At 39.2% G+C, this 15168-nt stretch overlaps 1 protein-coding gene across 1 annotated transcript; it reads right to left on the minus strand.

Moving 5' to 3' along the window:
* Positions 1-383: 383 nt before the first annotated feature.
* Positions 384-10399, minus strand: LOC149070371 (uncharacterized). The gene is made up of 7 exons (XM_089249841.1): positions 10246-10399; positions 9993-10116; positions 8501-8583; positions 5724-5822; positions 5485-5586; positions 3320-3379; positions 384-1199 (listed from the first exon to the last, which is right to left on the minus strand). Exons 1-7 carry the CDS (start codon positions 10303-10305, stop codon positions 792-794), a joined length of 936 nt encoding a protein of 311 aa, XP_089105967.1. The 5' UTR covers positions 10306-10399; the 3' UTR covers positions 384-791.
* Positions 10400-15168: the final 4769 nt, after the last annotated feature.

Here is a 15168-nt window from a genome sequence, read left to right on the forward strand (position 1 = left end):
CCGCAGGCCCTCGATTCGGGAATTATTTCCGCCTTGCCCAGTCAGATCTGTACTGAATAGGATGGCGGCGTCCGATTTAGGAATGTTAACTGCATACCCTTAAGGGTGGCACAGGAGTGTGTCTAGAGATTATCAGATGTGGCTGATAATCCCTTATTATGCTGAGTTTCGCCAGAAACGCGAACGTGTATTGAAACGAATGTTACAAAATATTTTAAGAAAATAATATCCATAGAGTAACATGGGTAGAGTTTAAATACGCACATGTCATTTCTCCAAAAGTTCTTTCCCTTCCTCCTCCCTCCCCCCCCCCCAAGGGTTTGAAAAGTTTCAGTGACGTAAATGCTACCAAACACAAATGGAAATTCAATTTTTGAAATTGTTTCAGATTATAACAATAAAAACGGCTTTATTTCTGAAATGGAAGAGATCACATTATGCAATAATAATATTAACAGGACGCTAATGGGATCGAAATGACCAGAAAGAGACGTTTCTGGAAACGGAATTTCTAAATGCAGTCGAAGCGGAATCGACATGACTTTCACCATGTTTTCCTCCTCGCATGGCATAAAGGAATGCTCAACGAACATGCATCGATTCATGTAAGAAGAGCCTATTCAATATGCGCTAACGTGTAAAGTTAGGTTACATGGCAGCGCATAATCAATAGCCACCTTCTTACACACGAATGAATATGTATTATATTTCTATGTACAAGGTCCGTTCACGATTCAAAGACTTCGCTCGAAGTGAGCATCAAACTAAATGGCTGGCGATCCGCGACTGAATTAATTATCGATTAGATTCCCTTGGTTCTGTTGATATCCATGGTTAAGGTTATTCTCTTCTGATGGCGTTGCCGCAGTTTCAGTTGCCGTTGGCATAGTTGTGTCCGGGGTGGTTACCGTGCTGTTGATCTGTTGGTGGGATGACGTCGTGTCGCTCTGAATCACGTCGTCCGACAATAAATTGTGGAAGCTCCATCTGCCGATTTGATTGAGGTTCGACGCCGGCGGTGGCGGTCGCGGTGGTGGTGGATTCCTTCTGGGTGTGCTTGAGAAGATCGACACAGACTGGAGGATCCTGGTGCTTTCGTCTGGTTCCGTTACTGTTGGGGAATATGGCGGTGGATCGCTGCCACGATTATGACCAATCGGCACGTCGGAAGTACTCAGGAACATCCGTGCGGCTGTGTCCTGAAAAATAGTTGTCGATATTTTCAACGAATCTCAATGCTATTATAATTTTTTTCATTAGTATACGGGTATATAACCAAATGCGGTTCAATCGGTTTCAGATAAAAGTCGAAGGCTATAGCTCTGTAGCTTTACGATAAATCACAAGATGGACATTAAGAGGTTCGGCACCACCCCTCGAGGGGGCTGGACAAATCTATTGCCCACCATGCCCATGGCATGTAAAAATTTTGACCACCACCAAACCAGAACATGGCTCCCACTCTGTCCCAAAGAGGTATATAAGCGATTAGCGAAGCCACGCTGGAGAAAAAAAATTGGACCGGACATGTATTTATTTCTACCACGTGCTTGACCAGCATACTTGACGGGGAGAGAAATAGATAAAATTTTGTAAACACTCTCTTCCTTTAATTTTTTTCATAGACGATAATGCAAGTGTTCCCACACATACATACATATATATATACACACACATTCCTACATTCATACACACACATTCCTACATTCATACACACACATTCCTACATTCATACACACACATTCCTACATTCATACACACACATTCCTACATTCATACACACACATTCCTACATTCATACACACACATTCCTACATTCATACACACACATTCCTACATTCATACACACACATTCCTACATTCATACACACACATTCCTACATTCATACACACACATTCCTACATTCATACACACACATTCCTACATTCATACACACACATTCCTACATTCATACACACACATTCCTACATTCATACACACACATTCCTACATTCATACACATTGAAATGCTTTCTTTGGCAGTCATGATGCAAACGTATTCAACGTCTTCTTGTATAGGCCTTGGGCCAACAATATTGCATAAACAAAATAAAAAAATTACGCATTCCGATATATATTTTCACGGTCCTAATAGCACAGCCCGGTGCGGTCATGAGCCCTCATACACTGCGCTCACAAAATTGAATCGTACACTGCAACTAGCCGTTTTTGGAAAACGGAAAACCTTACTTCCAGCGAAATAATCTTTCCTGATAGTATTCACGGAAGAAGAGGAAAGACTTCTCTTAGCTTGCATAAAAACGCAAAAATATTTCTTTCTATAAAAAATTATGTATTATATAGCCCTCATTGTTCACTATACAAGTTGTCCGAAAGGGATAAAAATGCTGTGATTGCGTCTAAAACTGCAGAAAATATTCATTTTGCATTTCTCTCCTACGCAAAAATATCTATCCTAAAAATCAATGATCTCTACTGCCACCTATCAAATAGAAAATAAACTATCTATTATAGTTTTTGTAAGTAAAGTTAGTTGTTGGTTTCATACTGGTATGCCACGTGAAAACGAACAGTATATGATGTGAAATTAACAATTTTTCATTCTTATATACTGAACCGGTGTAAATTTATGTGGCAAAATACCGATTAATATGCTTTTATGTTTGGCGCTAGATTATTCGTTTTAAGAATACCGTTATAGTGAAAATATCGTTTTAACGAACAGTTTTCCAATCTTCCAGATAAGTTTGCATAGGGACAATGGATGTTTGGAATTCCTATATAACGAAATTTTGTTTTAACGAAGTGATTTCTCCGGTCTCTTGTAGTTCGTTATGACGGGATTCGACTGTATTTACACCAGTATGCATTATAAAAATAAAAAAATAGTTTCACATACCACGTGTTGTTCATTTCTGCGCATCAGTTTAACACCAACAACCACTTCATTTTGTTGGGAATTACATATATAACATAGTTTTATTTTTATTCAATAGGTGCCAGCAGGAACGTAGTTCAACGCAGTTTTTCGTACTTATAATAGCAAAATATAGATATGAAATACGTACTCAAGTAATTTTAGTGAGAATATCTTTTGGGCATGTAAAATATTGATTCGGACATCCATTATTTTAAGTAAAGTAAATTTTCAGTTGTCCAACTCCCCCTGGTACAATGTACCCTTTACCTTTCTTCACTTCAGCAGGAAATAGTACTGCATTAGCGATTCGTTTTAAGCTCATATATATTGTTTTTTAAATAATGAAATTATTTAAGCAGTTACCGTAAAATTTAGAAGTTGAACGAGCATTTACTCACTCGATTTAGTTCCCTTGATATGTCAGCAATTCTTCTCACGGCGTATACACTAAAGATAACCTGCAGGAATGGAAAACATAATTGTGTCAGTATACCTCACAAGAACAAATATTTCTGAACACACTTCATACAATATGTACAGGTCCAGAAAGGATGATGAACCATCTTAATTATGGTAGATCAGCGGGTGATCAATCTTTCAATATCCACGGCTCCTTTTTGTCCTTACGATTATTTATCCGTGTATCCACATCCTAGTGATTATTACCAACACCTCCTAGAGAACAAGGCCTCCAAACGAAGCTTGTGACGTCACTGAAGTAGGCCATCTCACCTATAGCTATTGGATATGCTGCAAAAAGGCGCATGCGTCGGCCTGCTGTATCCAATGGCTATAGGTGAGATGGCCTACTTCAGCGACGTCACAAACTTCGTGTGGAGGCCTTGTTCTCTAGTAGGTGTTGTCATTACCCAAAGCTGACTTGACCTAACCCGTAGGTTCCATATCCTAGGTAAAAAGATTGCAAACTCATCCCCCCCCCCTCATCTTTGAACAAACAACTAGTTTTGCCGGTCCAAGTGACGTCTAATCCAGGGGTTCTCAAACCGTGTGCCGCGGCGCTCTGATGGGCTTCCAACTTTTGCCAGAGACACGACGGAGCGGTGACCCTAACAAAAGTTTTTTCAAAGAGATTCCTTGTTAAACAGGTCTGAGGAGCCAGAGAAGCTCGCGGATAAGCATTGAATAGAGGAAAAGGGGGTTCCGTGGGTAGAAAAAGTTTGAGATGAGAACCCCAGGTCTAATCAATAGAACAGAACTGCATAGGGAACAGCGATTGGCTATAGTGATAACACTATTAGTAGTAATAGTAGTATAGCGATAACACTGACATCACACTTACACTCAGAGATGGCGGACGAGTCGGCATAGGTTTTAAAGGGTCTTCAACCCTACCCGCAGGAACAGTATTTCTGAACAGTCATTAAGGCACCTATAAATGAGATCGGGTTCGTCGTCCATCTTTGATCAAATAACATGTTTGCCGCTGAAAATTATGGCTCAGAAATCGTTAAAAAACAGATCAAGGAAGAGTTATTGGCTAAGTTTGGTTCCTACAAAACATTATTTAGACGCGTAACAATATCCTAGACTTGAAACAACACTCTTGACAAATGCACAAGATGAATCGCAGGAATAAACATCGTGCCTGATTCGTTATCACATCAATGTTCGGTCCATATGATGCACATTTCATAGCTCATTGTAAGCTGAGGTGGCTCATAAAATGGCGAAAGAGAAGGTGGTAAAGTTATTAGCCAGGTCACTCCCCAATTTAGGAGCGACAATATAATGATGTACGTCAATAACGGTTGACGTCATCGATATAACACGCAAACTCTGCGATTGGTACACGATCGGGGTTCAATTCCAGGGTGTAGATAACAAACTTTTTTTTTTTTCCAAAGTCGTCTCAGTATTTATTGTTATCAATATGATTTACCACTGCAACAGCAATGACATCCCATTCCACGATCGAAAATTCAATCCGGATGGCCCTAGTGCTGAAAATAGGGGTCAGACTATTCAATCTTGTCCGAAAGGGGTCATTCAAGTATTACGTCATTATCGGGGGTGGGGGAGGTCTGATTTGCTGACTTTTGATGACGGGAGGGGGGTTGAAGGTTGCTTACGTCATCAGCCATCCTTTTTTGAAGATATGAAATATTCTAAACTGCTGACGAAATTTTTCTGACCGGTGGGGGGGGGGGGGGGGAATCAGTGTTTTGCTGACGTTTGCTGACAAGGGGGAGGGGGTCAAATATGGCTAAAATTCTGCTGACGTAATACTTGAATGGACCCAAATGCCCTAGGGAATAACTTTCACTATTAGCGTTTGAAAAATATCCAGGTTTTTTTTTTTTTCACTGTTTGGGAATATTTACTTTGGTTTTTTTTGTCATAAATCTCTGCTATGCCAGGCATCATCAGGGGGTGGCATCAATCTGCGTGCTTTTGATCTGAGAAACAAGTCGTTATAAGAGAATATTGGCTGTATGCCAGTGGTTTTCTTTTCTTATTCTGTTAGAAGTTCGAGCTGTTAATCCTTTGAATATATGTAAACATACTCTTTTTTTGTTTTTGTCATGACTCGCGATATACTCACCATCATCAACGGCCATATATAAAACCATCCAGAGTATCCAACTGCAAGTCGAAAATACGCAACCCGCTTCATTTTTATTTCTGGACGGTATCCTTCAATTTGCTGGGGAACAGAAGAAAAAAAAAATATATATATATATATATATATATATATAGATGAGAACAAACGCTCCCGCAACACCTTAGTACTTGAATAGGCCTTTATACGTGATTCCGCCTCATTCATTATATCATACCTACGCTGTATTGCGCGAAGTACATCACGCCAACGAACACCGAAAGCAACAGCATGACTTGCGTATGACATAACCAAGGCCACATCAGATTCTTCTTCATTGTCTGAAAAGGGTGGAAAGAAAAAAAGAGAAATGAGGTGAAAACAAGGCATCATAAATCGAGTCGGGTATTCAGCGAGACAGAGAAAGAGAGTCAATCGAGCCCCAATTGTCGCGTCCCCACGGATGCGAATCGATTTATTTCGAGCTTATTTGCATATTGTGACATGCCCGCAAGAATAGAGGACAAAAGTTACGCTTTTCATTTTATTTTTCATCTCATTCACATTGTGATTATTTTAACCTCCCCCCCCCCCTTCACGTACAGGTTTTTGGCGACGAATTCGAACGATATATAAAGTACGGACGCAACCCCTAGGGGTATACGAATGAAATTATTAAAGGACAGTTTAAATTACTCGTGCAATTCTGACAGTACTGATCTCAGGAAGCGAGACGGGGATAAGTCCCCGAGTCGAGAATCAGTAGAGGGCTGATTCGAAGTGCGCAGTGCCTGTATCGTTCACTATTAGATAGTTTCTGAACCTTGAAGCACTGTTGGCACCAGTCAGGGTTTAGATTTGGTGATTCCGTGTCTGAATCCAGAAACGAACGACAACTTCACACACCATCCCGTAAACTTGACCAGGGTAGCAATCTACCGGGCGGTAGATAGAAGAAGATTTGACCTTGGGGAAGAGGGTGTTGCACCTTCTGGCTCGTGGATCCTCCCCCGAATGATGCGCAAGTTGAAGTACCGGCGGTAAGTCCCAGAAACTGGTATCTTCCCTAACATTCAGGAAATAGGGGAAACATGAGTGGAGAATGTTTTTCCTCCCCCAGATACCCCTTTCCCTATATATGTTTTCCCCTGTTTTTAAGGAGGAAAATAATAATAATGTTGAGGAAATAATAATAATGTTGTGGTAAAAAAGGGGAAAAAAATGCTGTAGGGAAAAATAAATTCCCTTTTTTCAGGGTTATCAATAAAAAATTCCCGATGAGGGAAAGAAGAGGGAGACAGCTACACACGTGTTTCTTCTATCTACTTTATGAAGAAATATCAAGCTCTTGTACGGGAAGAGCATGGGCGGAGATACGGGGGCAATGCTGCCACGCCCCTCCCCCAACGTCAAAGGTGGACTCGACTGATCTAATGCATATATGAATTGACATCATCATCATCCACGTGCCCCCGCCCCCAGACTTCCAAGTCTACTTCCGCCTATGAGGAAGAGGTGTTTAAAAGGTGTCGAATTCCTGAATATGCGACTAATTTCCGTCTTCCCGAATTGTGTGTGTGGGTTGGCTTTTAATACTCGTGAACTGAATATTTAAAACATTTGTAAATTTCAAATATCTCGACACCCACTTTCATAAAATAAACAGGGTATTCCTTAAATTTGTAAATAATTTAGAAATTCATAAAAATTGAAGGACTTGGTGTTGAATGTGATTTGAAACAATTTATTCTTACGAAAAGGGATTTTTTTGACACTGGAAAAAAATAGTTAAAATGTTCGTCGATGGAGAGCGCTGCACGTAAATCGGACAAGATTGTTTGGACATGGACCTTCAATCTTCTCTGTGTCTGAAACGTTCGTGAAGCTTCAGTCGACTGGGGTTAAACAGTCTGGGCTGAGGTAGCACCTCCTGGAGATAGAATGGCCCTGCACTGTTTGCCATAAACGTCATTAAGACTACCTAGCAAGTTTGCCACATTTTGAAACACAGCATCCTATTTCGTTTCTTCTTATTTTGGCGTAGAATCTTCCTGATTGCCTCACAAATACCACATAGTGATTGGATGTGGGGCATGGAAATCGCCAATTCTGTTCCCGATCATTTCTTTTCCTCACAACGATGATACTGGCCTTGCAGGGAATTTTTTTTTCCCCTGAATATTTCTGAGGGGAAAAAGGACTAACGTCACAAGCAGACTGTGGAGGCTTTCTATCTCTAGGAGGTGCTGGCTGAGACAAAACAACTTTACCAATACTGTTTTTTTTCACCAACATCAACGAACCTTATGCAAACGGTAGTAACAGGAAAATTCAGAAATGGGCTGTTAATCGTACACCCTATTTGATAGGACTCATGTGCATATTCCCAATGATTTTCTTCCGTGCAGTGCCCTCTATCGACAAAAATTAGAACTATTTTTCCTGCACAGAAAAGAAAAAACGAAACTATTCCCCCCATACTTTTTCACTACTTTTTGCGTTCAAATATGCGTTTTACTTTATCAATTTTTAAACTAGTTACGAATTTATAGGACAGCATTTACAAAAGTTGTCTCATTCGAAAACTTACAAAGTGGGGGGAGGGGGGGGGGGGGTTATTTCATAGCCTCTTATTTCACATCCTCTTATGACGCCCTTAGGTTGTCGAATATGGAAAAACCATTTCTTAGTGAGTAGTGAGTCTTTACGTCGTGAAAAAAACTATTCACAAAATTTGATATTTATAGCTTCAGCGGTTTCGGCTCGGCGATGATGAATCAGTCAGGACATGGTATTTTATATACAGTACTAGGGGGCTCTGCCCCCCTACCACCTTTGGCGGCCAACCCCCTCCCCCCCCCCCTTTTCTCTTCATAACATATCTTGTTTATTTCGTTTCACTTCATCAGCGTGCTATAATAGTGTAATGGCGGTGTATAGTCACTGTTTGTTGCCTTTCTCAAAAAATTCCCTCACTATCGTTTTTTAAAATCAACTGATGTATTCGAGGAGTACTCACCGAGTTCCCATAGAGTAGCAGCCCAGCGAATATTAGCCACAAAAGGTTCAGCAAAATTGACACCACGGCGATTGCATAAAGAACTAAACACAGAAATATCAGACAAAAACATCATGCATATTGCCACCAGCTTAACAAAAGACTGCTTAGGAAGTCATTCGAGTATTACGTCAGGATCGGGGGGGGGGGGAATGAAGGGTTTTGGATTTACTGACTTTGCAGAGAGGAGTTTCGGATGACAGGGGAGGGGGTTAAAAATCTCTGAACAATCTGCTGACGTAATAGTTGAATGGCCCCCTTTATTGCCATAGTTATGTCATGCTGTTAAGGGAATTCAAAAATTTATAATGTTCATATCCATCACTGCTGCTATTTACTACTCAACCACACATGACCTCGTAAACATTCCTCTGGGTAAATTTTCAACGAATCTGTTACATGGCGGAATTCGTTGTGAGAATGTGTGTGTCTGGCTTTAACGTATTTATGTTGTTTTGGTCATGCTTGTCTGGTGTGCTGGCCATCCCCATCTTCCAGACGTGAATGCGGCCGATATCCCCTGTTAAAAAGTCTTGCCGCAGAGAGCAACAAACGTACAACGGTACAAATATTCAACCATTACAATTCACTCACCGTTTGAAAAAACAGATGGCAGCACTAAACATTTCACCAGAGGAATGCGTACGAGGTTCATGTACGGTTAAGTAGTAGTGTTTTCTTCACCCGTGGGAACTTGTTCGGGCCGGGTATAGTGAGGTTCTTCCACCATGGCCCACACTTTACGCGGGGTATCTAGCTTATATCCCCTATGGGAACAGAGAAGGGAGTCATGGTTGGTCTAGGTGATTTTCCCAGCACGTCCCAGGTCTTCTTCGACCGCCTGCTTACATCTCTTCCTTGAGACAGAACGGTGTGGGCCATGATGTGGTATAAGGAGGTCTAGGTGGTTAAACAGTAGCAAACTGCGCCACTGTGCGGTGTGTGGGTATCATGGTGGACTTTCATGGTGGGTATCCAGGTTCGGACGTCGTTGGTGACACAATGGTGATTAGCTGAAGTTAGTTTTCTGTAGTTTCCAACTTTAAGGAGTGAATGCGGGCCAGTCTCTCATTCGAAAAAGTCTCTCGAAGACCTACACACGATATTCACATAGCATGAAAATTCAAACGTTTACCATATTCACTTTGAAATAGGGAAGGCAGAGATGGCTGCACCACCAAGAACCCGAAACAAACTTAACTCCGACAATACAAATACGTTAAGACCACAAACATTCCGGCACGTACCGATTCGTTAGAAATTCCGTAGAGGAATGCGTGCTAGGTATTAAATTGCCCAAATGGCGATTGACCGAACCGAAGTTGTGCTAAGTTTGAATGAATGAATGGTGCAGTTGCCTGTGTCTTCCTTGAGGAAGACAGCCGAGCAGCACTGCGTCGCCAAAACGGCGGTTCGAACCCTGATCATAATATCCATCACTAACGATACTCACCATACGGGTCTTTTTCGATGGATTTAATAATAATAGCCGGAGGTGTGTAGGAGAAATTGCTCTCTTGGCCACCGATGAGCAAGGCTATCTCGAAATTCCATATTAAACCTCGCAGTCCCTCCACCTTGAAAAGACAAAAATTGATTCCATGTCAAGTTAGGAGATAATCCAGGAATCAAAAATTATTATATATGATTCTCCTACTGTTGTCATTGATCAAAATAATAATTATTAGCATTAATCCTTTACTTACTACAGTTAACACGCCAGCGATAATCGTAGCCGTGCGGGACGAACAACACATTTTCGTCATTGGACTTTAGTATCGTATCGGGAGGCAACAACGCTTCGCAAATACGTATTTCTTTTGTTAGGAATCATCTGTGTGTGTTGCGAACGACGACGACGACGGTGATGATAAGATGTCTGTCAGGTGACGATAAGTTCCTTTTTTTTATTATTATTATTACCATTATCATCATTATTATGATTAAGGGAAAAACCCTAACTCCGTAATCTTTGAGAAACTTCAGTTCGCCATTATAACTATTTCAGTTTCTGTGCATTATCATCACTCCCCTCTGATAAGGTCCGAGACAAAAGAAAGTACGTACGCACGTGTTACACGTCCGCCATTTTGACTTCAGAAATATTCTCTTATCTTTTAGAACATTGGAAGTTTTATTTAAATAAGGAATTTTTGATCTATATAGTTTTTCAAAATTAAAATTACTCCCACGATGTATAGCATACATGCTCAACTATTGCCCTCGGGCCGAATGTGGCCCGCGACCTCAGAACTTATTCATTGTTGTCACGCTATTCAGTGAAACTAAACGAAGCCGCACATTTCCAGATGATTTAAGGGATCCACGGCATATACGTACATACAAAAATCACGTGAGAGACTCACGGCATAGTTTCAGAGCACTTAAGCCGCCCACCGTGTGTTTCCACATCACTCAAGTTAACCGCGACAAAATTCCGGATCACTAAAGTGACCTTGTCGTGCTATTTGAGATAATTTAAGTGGCCTCCAACACATACACACTTTCAACACCATGAAGTGGCCCGCACTCTCGTAAAGGTTAAGCACCCTTGATGGATAAGGTGTGGTGTCTATAATAACGTTTCTACCCTGTTGTGAGCGATCTTTTACAGCCACTTGCCGTTAATCAGAAAATTGTGGAGCTTTGAGGACGAAAATAAAGAAATGAGATTCAAAATTAGTTCCGAAATTTACCACCAGATGGTGTAGTGACGGTGCTTTGAGGGGGCGAATATATACAAGCACACGGTGATGAACCGGTTATTATGCATAATCATCAATCATCTCGGTAAGGTTGATAAATTTCGCTATATTTGTCACATTTACCCGCGATTAAACTACACGCCATAAAAATTAGATGAAATTGTTATAGAAATTTTAAGATAAAATCAGAAGTTGTGTGCGTGATCACTAGAGCCCGGATTATATGCATATATGCATATTTTGCCCTTTTTTAGCATTAATGCATATAAATGCATAAAATCAAAGATTTTTCAGTATAAGTGCATATTTTTGAAGGTTTATTTAAGCTCACTCAATTTTTTTTTTTTAATTTTCCAAATAAATATTGTACATAATATTTTCATAATATCGATTTTTTTTTCCCCTGCAGGTGAAATTTAGTTAATTGATACACATTTATATAAAGTATTTTACGAATATTAACCGTTTTATTATGAGGCTATTTCTAGAGATATGTCAAAGTGTTGAATTTTTTTAGAAAATAGCGTCGAAATTCTTTTGTTACTGCTATTTTCGTTATTGAGCAGCTGCAATAAACTGAAAATAAAAAATTCCTAAATAAAAAACATGTATAAGTTATTTGCGCATGCGGTGTACATATATGAGGGAATATTTTTTGTAAATGAATACATATGCACTAAGAAATAGAAAAGATGCATTTTAAAAACACATCTGCTTTTTTTTTTTGCATGGTGATTTGTTAATGCATATTTTCTCATTTTTTATACATATTTCGGAATTTTTGACTTTTTCAAGATTTCTAATGCATATTTTTGGGTGTTTATTGCATATTTTGGAATTTCCAGTGCACATTTTGGCCTTTTAAGTGCACATTTTGGCCTTTTAAGTGCACATTTTGGCCTTTTATGTGCACATTTTGGTATTTCAAGTGCACATTTTGGTATTTCAAGTGCACATATTGTATTTTAAGTGTTTATTTTTGCATTTTTAGGTGCATATTTTGCATTTTTAAATGCATATTTTTGCATTTTTAACTGCATATTTCTGCATTTTTAGGTGCATATTTTGCATTTTTAAATGCATATTTTTGCATTTTTAACTGCATATTTCTGCATTTTTAACTGCATATTTTTGCATTTTTAACTGCTTATTTGCATATTTTTAGAGCATATTTTGTGCCACTTTTTTAGTGCATATAATCCGGGTTCTAGTGATCAGTCTTGAAATGTTGACTTTCTTCGCACGCATCCACATAGGCAAACATAACCAACACATTACGGTGGAATTCACCCCATCCCCCTAAACTGAAATTTATTCATAATTTGTGATGAATTTCAGTAATTTATTGAATGCACTATTTTCTCTCCAACGGAGCCCAACCCTTCGGGGTACAGTGCTTATATCCCTTAACCCTCTCCCCCCCCCCTCTCATGGGACAGAGCCTGGGCCATGTCTGGTTTTACAGCAGTTTATTGACCGATATCTCCTTAAGATAAGAAGCTACTACTACTACTACTAAACCACACATGCACCTCGTCCATATTCCTCTGCGGAACCTCTAACGAATTGGTACATGCGGGAATGTGTGTGTACGTGTAGTGAAACCTGACGTGCAGTTTTTTTCTGTGTAATGCTTGTTATGTGTCGTGATGCCATCTGTAAGATAAGAAGCTTGTTGCGTACGGTCCTTCAATGTTCAAGTAGTTTATAGGAGTCCCAAATTTCGGAGGCATTGGGAGAGGACTGGAAAAATATAGGTTTGATAACAGAGAAGTTTAAGGTTGCGGCGAAGGAGAAAGTATTTATTGAGACATTTTTGATAGATATAATCGATGTGTTTATTCCAGCGCAGGTCTGCCGAAATGATAAAGCCGAGGTATTTATATTGGGAAACCTGGGATATATGGTGGAGTTATTAATAGAGTATGAAAATTCGAAAGGGGTGAGAGTTTACGCGAAATTCTCATGAGAACCGTTTTAGAGATGTTGAGAGGCCCTTGCCATGGGGAGCACCATTGGGAGACGGAATTGAGATGGAGAAGTTCTTAGTCTGACTCGTGATTTATGGCGCGGTAGATTACGCAATCATCGGCAGAAAGTCTAGTGGTACAGTTGAAGGTTTCAGGGAGGTCGTTAATAAATATTAAGGAAGATTTTATCTATAAATGGAATAGCCTACCCCCGGGGGCGTAGTAAATTCTAGCTCAAGTGACGAGTTTAAAAAGAAATACGATAAACATACTGGGGTGAATCGAGAAGCTCTATATCCATACTTAGAGTGAAACAACCATAAATATTTTTAGGGCCATTGTATTATATTTTATCACATTATCTCTAGTTTTTATAATCACATTTTTAATTGGCGGTTGCTGTATTTTAGAAATATATGACATCCATATTTGAATCGCTAAATGTAAAAAGGGGTCATGTCACATTTTTCCAATTTTTATGTTTTGATGAATTCGTGTAATAGAGACGCCAACGCATCGTTTTATCTTAAAATGGGTCAAGTCTCGCCTCTAGATGCTGAGAAAAAACGGATGTTAAAAGTAAAAAGGTGTCAAATCCTGGACATGATCCTTTTTTACATTTAGTTCTCAAGATCCCTAACAGGTGGCAGCAGGGTTTTCCTGTTGAGTTACCTTCTTAAGAAGGTTTTCTTCGTTTACATTGTTTGTGTTTTGTTATTTATTGTTTTTTGTTTAAAACGTAGTAGTCGTTATTATGTAATTATGTTTTAATTATTAGTACAGAAAAGGAGCAAACAATTTTATGATGCAATCATAGAAGCTAAAGAGCTTTGCAAAGAAAACAGCGATATTTTCTGTCTGTGTATTGACTATATGGCTACTGTATCCTTATCTCGGATTCCAATGGAAGATATCTATTATTTTAGGCAGCTGAGTGTTGATATATATCCATAACCTAAGAGATGGTAAAATGAAAGGTTTGTTTATGACGAAACAAATGGAGGCAAAGGGCCTAATAAAGTTATGTTCTGTTTGAAAAAATATATGGATGGAAGATGGAAAGATTGTGTAACTTTTTATGGACAACTGTGGAGGGCAGAATAATAACACATTGATGAGGTTTTTGATGTTCTTAGTAGAGTCTGAACGTTTTGAGGATTATAAATTTCATTTCCCCATCAGAGGGCATTCTTTTTTACCGGGACAGGGATTCCGTCCTGATAAAAATACTTACCAAGAAAAATGTGAGATTGTACACAGTTGACCAATATGTGTATTTGATCAACCAGAATGCATCAAAGTTTACTGTACGCAATACGTCAATGGTATTGGCTCACGAATCTTCCCACTAAGAAAACTTGGTGTACCACTAATAATACTCCAAAGCAAAGCTTATTCATCGACAAAACTTCCAATAACCAAAGTAAAAGGGACGACTTGAATAAAACAAAAAAATACATCCCAATGGAGTGTAACGATTTTTGGGACCAGATTTTTAGTGCACCAACCATTAACTCATTAGAGGCAACCGGAAGAAGAGTACTTTTGATCCCCGTCTAATAGAAAGTTTGTATAGTATAAAAAGCTAAATAAAGTTTGTTTCATTGCGTACATTTGTTTATTTATATGTTTTCCTGAGACTTTTCATCAGAGAATTGGGGCTCTAAAATGTTTAATTGTAAAAAAGGGTCATGTCCGTATCAATTTCTCGTGGCTATTCTTAAGTAATAAAAATTTAAAATCCTCTCAGGGCTTCATTAAATGCATTCCACAGACACTACAATTAAATTTTTTACTAAAAAAAAATTATTGGAGAAAATTTTTGCCTCCCCTGAAAACTTGAGAAAATGTGACATGACCCCTTTTTACATTTAACGATTCATTTGTTATGGGCATCTTTTTTTCAGCCGCCTCGTTTAGCATTTTGCCTGTTGTGTCCTCGTATTTGTAAAAG

This window comes from Pholcus phalangioides, unplaced genomic scaffold, assembly GCF_987345545.1.
Source record: "Pholcus phalangioides strain wild (caught in Gottingen) unplaced genomic scaffold, Ppha-v1.0 ptg000022l_1, whole genome shotgun sequence".
Classification (NCBI taxonomy): Eukaryota; Metazoa; Arthropoda; class Arachnida; order Araneae; family Pholcidae; genus Pholcus; species Pholcus phalangioides.